This window comes from Crocuta crocuta, unplaced genomic scaffold (assembly GCF_008692635.1).
Source record: "Crocuta crocuta isolate KB4526 unplaced genomic scaffold, BGI_CrCroc_1.0 scaffold610, whole genome shotgun sequence".
NCBI lineage: Eukaryota > Metazoa > Chordata > Mammalia > Carnivora > Hyaenidae > Crocuta > Crocuta crocuta.
Window position 1 is genome coordinate 494,370 of NW_027527456.1, and position 3,766 is coordinate 498,135.

Consider the following 3,766-nt stretch of genomic DNA (forward strand, 5'->3'; position numbering starts at 1 on the left):
TTTTCAGACCTACTTTCTGGTCACAGGCCATTACCCGAAAAAATGTGAGGGGGACTGAAGGGAAGGGAAGGGAAGGAAAGGAGAAGAAGGGAGAGGGCAGGGAGTATATGGAGGTGTTACCACCTCAGACACTCAGAATCCCAAAGAGGAGGTTCCCCGGAGCCTGGCCCTGGCCCTGCCCCCGGGGAGCACTCGGCTCAGCGTTGCACCCCCTCCCCAACAGCCCCGGAGCTGTGAGGAGGGCGGGTCGAGGGGAAGAGAAGAAGAGAGGGCACCCCAAGCTGCCCATGGCCAGCCATAGAGGGAAGGCAGGGCAGGGAGGGTGAGGGAGAAGACAGAAGCAGGAGGGAGGCCGGAGGTGGAGGCTGGCCGGCAGAAGGGGAGGCACTGGGAACAAAAGCTCACCTGAGGATTTGTTCCGCATCAGCCGGACCTCCCGCGCTTGCACTCCGTGGGACTGCAGCTGGCCCCGGATCTGTACGGGGAGNGGCATGTTACAAAGTGAGGGCGCGGCAGGACGATGACCCTCAGGGCTCAGAGGCAGAGAGCAACAAGGGAGCAGAGGGAGCAAGCCAGGCCCTTGGGGCTGGCGTGACAACAGGCCGGTGCTGCTGCTGGGAGGGAGGGCCCGGGCGGCTCTGGGATCACCCTCTGGCTCACACCAAGACACTCAGGAAGCAAAACACCAAAACGGGAGGGACTGGGGTCTGGGCAGAGCCCAGCCGAGCACCCCGGGCCGTGGGTGGATCGGTACCCTGGGGCCGGAGACAAAAAGGTGCGGTCACAGGGTTTGGGAGGTTCCTGGATGAAGCCAGAGGGAAGCTGCAGAGGCAATCTGGGGTTTGGACCAGGCGAGGCAGGGTCTCTGGGCCAGTGGTGCCCCTTGCAGAAGCCTAGAAGCACGTGCCAGGCATTCTCGGGTGGCGATCTTACAGTCTCTTCAGCAGGTGAAGAAGAAAGGAGCTCGCTCGCTCTCATGCTCTCTCTCTCTCGCGCGCGCACACACACACACACGAGCTCATGAGGACTGCAAATGCTCAAGGAGGGCTCCAGAAACAGCAAGAATGTGGCCTCTGGAATCCAGCTGCCCAGGTCCAGACCCCAAGTCCCTCTGCCACTCGCTGGCCTGCCACTCACGGGGCTGCGGACCTGGAGCAAGCTGCTTCACCGCTGGGCACCTGGCTGCCTCATCCATAGGATGGAAACACAAAGAGCACCTTCCCCGCAGGGGGGCTGTGAGGACTACATGAGGCCGGGCATGTGGCCCACCCGGTGACACATTCCCGACACATGTCAGCATGGAGCTACCGCCTGACCCTGCACAGGGTGGCTGGGCCAGACTGGAAACGCTCCCAAATACACAGGTGGGATTTTCTCTTTGACAAAACGGGCAGCCGGAAGATTTCGGAGGGGAGCTGAGCAGAGAATTCGGCGGGGTCAGAGAGAGAACCGGGGAGGCTAATGACGCTATTCTAGTGGCCCTCGGGCTCTGCTGGGGCTCGTTAGGGAAAGTCTGTATGCGAAGGAAAACGGAAGAAAAGGGAGGAACGGGGAAGGAAAGGTCAGAGAACGGAGCGGGGAGGCTGTCAGGAGCAGCGAAGGGCGTCCGAGAACACAGGGCTCCGTGGCCAGGGCACGGAGATCTGACGCTGCTGTGACAAGAGGGCAGGGCTGAGGGTACGGGGACAGAATGGGAATAACACCTCAGAAATTCCCACGGGGACCCGCCCTATCCCCAGGACTGCTGGGCCCTACGTCATCTCTGCCACTGGCAATAGCTGGCTCTGGGCCTGGGGAGCATCTGGACCTCAGTCAACACATGCAGAATGGATGGATGACCAGTGGAATGTTTGGNGCCTGCCCAGAGGACGGATCGGCACTGGGGGAGAGAAGGGATAAAGGGTGCTGAGTTCGGGGCGCGGGAGAAGCTGAGGGCCCTGGAGGAGACCCGGCCTGGCCTCCTGCCCTGCCACCTGCCCAGGGCCATGAGGGGGGCACGTACGTCATCCTCAGTGGCTGCCTGTGGCAGCATCCTCAGCATGACGATGTTACTGNAAGCCTGGCGGGCCAGTGGGGCTGTGCCTGTGCCGCCGCCGCCGCCTACGCTGAGTCTCGGAGCCCGGGGAGGCCTCGTAGGAATCCTGGCCAACAGAATAAGACGAGAGACACCAGACGGGCAGTCAGTCTGGGCTGGGCCTAGGGGCTGGCCGCTGGCTCTCTGAGGCAGGCAGGCTCTGAAAGCCAGGGCTGGGCGGGCTCCGGCTAAAGGCTCAGGGCAGGCAAAACGGGTAAGCCATGGACTGCGATCCTCCTGGGGTGGGAAACTGCCCCCAGGATGCCTTTTGGGGGCTGCTTTGGTGGGGAGTAGGGAGAGGCTGGTGGCAGCACTGCCGTGGGGGAGGAACTCCCACAGGCAGGTGACCGCACACCGCTTACACCCCCTGGGGCCTAGGGTGAGCACACTGAATCCTGCCCTGTCTCCCCCGCTTACTCCCTGGCAGCTCAGCCAGCGTGTGCACAACCGTCCCTCGGCATCTCATGCAGCCGGTGAGCAGGGGCTGGCAAAGGTGTGAGGGCCACAGCCCTGCCCCAAGTCCCGCTNCCTCGGCCTGGCCTGTCTTCTATCATCACCGGGCTCCCTCCTAACAGGGTGTGGTCACTGAGTTCCTGGGTGTCGCCTAAGCCATCCTTCCAGCACTAAGCAGGCCAGGGTCCACACCCCTTCTGCCCTCAGGGGAACCAGATAACTCAGCGCTCCACTCCCACTCTTCCCAAAGGGGCTGCCCAGGGACCCCTGGTGCCCTGGAGACATCCGGGCACATCTCACAGCGGCCACTGGGGAAGCCCAGCTGCCCACCAGAGTTCTTTGCACTAGACCCTCCCAGAAGGCAGCTGGTGGCTCACACTCTGTTCTCCAGGGCTGGCTTGCAACAGTACCCTTCCCGGCCTGCCGGAGAGGAGACCTGCCTGTTTGCTTGGACCTGGGCCCGGATGGACTGTCCTCTCAAACTGGGGCTCCCCTAAGGCAAGGCTGCCTCCTCTCCTCAGATGGTGAACATCATGCCTCCCGTCCTCAGGCTAGGGCTAACTACCCAACGTGGAACCTGCTACCCCCTCAGCTCAAAGGACGGGCCCCAGAGGGTCTTTGCCTTTTGTGCAGGGGCTCTGCTGCCTCTGGGAATGCCCCTGGCTGGCCTCCCAGGACTGCACTGTCTGATGATACCCAGCTTCCCCACGGCCCTCCCAACCCCAGAGGCTGGGTCCCATGCAAGAGGCTGTTCAAGGGCCCCAACCTGGCCGGGAGCAGGCGGCAAAGGGCTTGCAGTGAACCGTGGACCCAACTGAACAACAGGGAAAAAGGGAGAGAGGTGACGGCCAGGGGCCCTCAGAAGTATAGAGCCAAGCACGTGGATGTCAGGGAGACCCAACTCGGGAGAGAAGCCCTCAGAGAGGGGAGCGGGGACAGACCCTCCAGGTGAGGCACAGCCAGCGAGCACAGTCTGAAAGTATGGGAGCCGAGAGCTACCTGCACGTGGTGCTACAACCAGAGGCCCCGCGGGCGCCTGTCCTCCTCGGCCCTCACCTCTGCGCTCTGCTCCTCGGACGAGTCGTCGTAGTCGTGCTTGCCCTCCTGGCTACCGTACTCGCGGGGGTACGAGCGGTAGTCCATGTCCCGGTAGTCATGATCGCGGCTGCGGTTCTCCCCGCCATCGTCCTGCGAACGGTCGGTGGCTCCATAGCGGCCGGTCCTGTCCCTGCCACCGCC

General features: G+C 63.0%; 1 protein-coding gene across 1 annotated transcript in view; it reads right to left on the reverse strand.

Annotated features, from left to right (window-relative positions):
- Window positions 1-3,766, reverse strand: part of RBM10 (RNA binding motif protein 10) — a 29,872-nt gene that overhangs the window by 10,146 nt on the left and 15,960 nt on the right. The window contains 4 exon segments of the mRNA XM_077762902.1: window positions 406-475; window positions 2,003-2,057; window positions 2,059-2,141; window positions 3,584-3,761. Of these exon segments, the coding sequence (XP_077619028.1) occupies window positions 406-475; window positions 2,003-2,057; window positions 2,059-2,141; window positions 3,584-3,761 (386 nt within the window).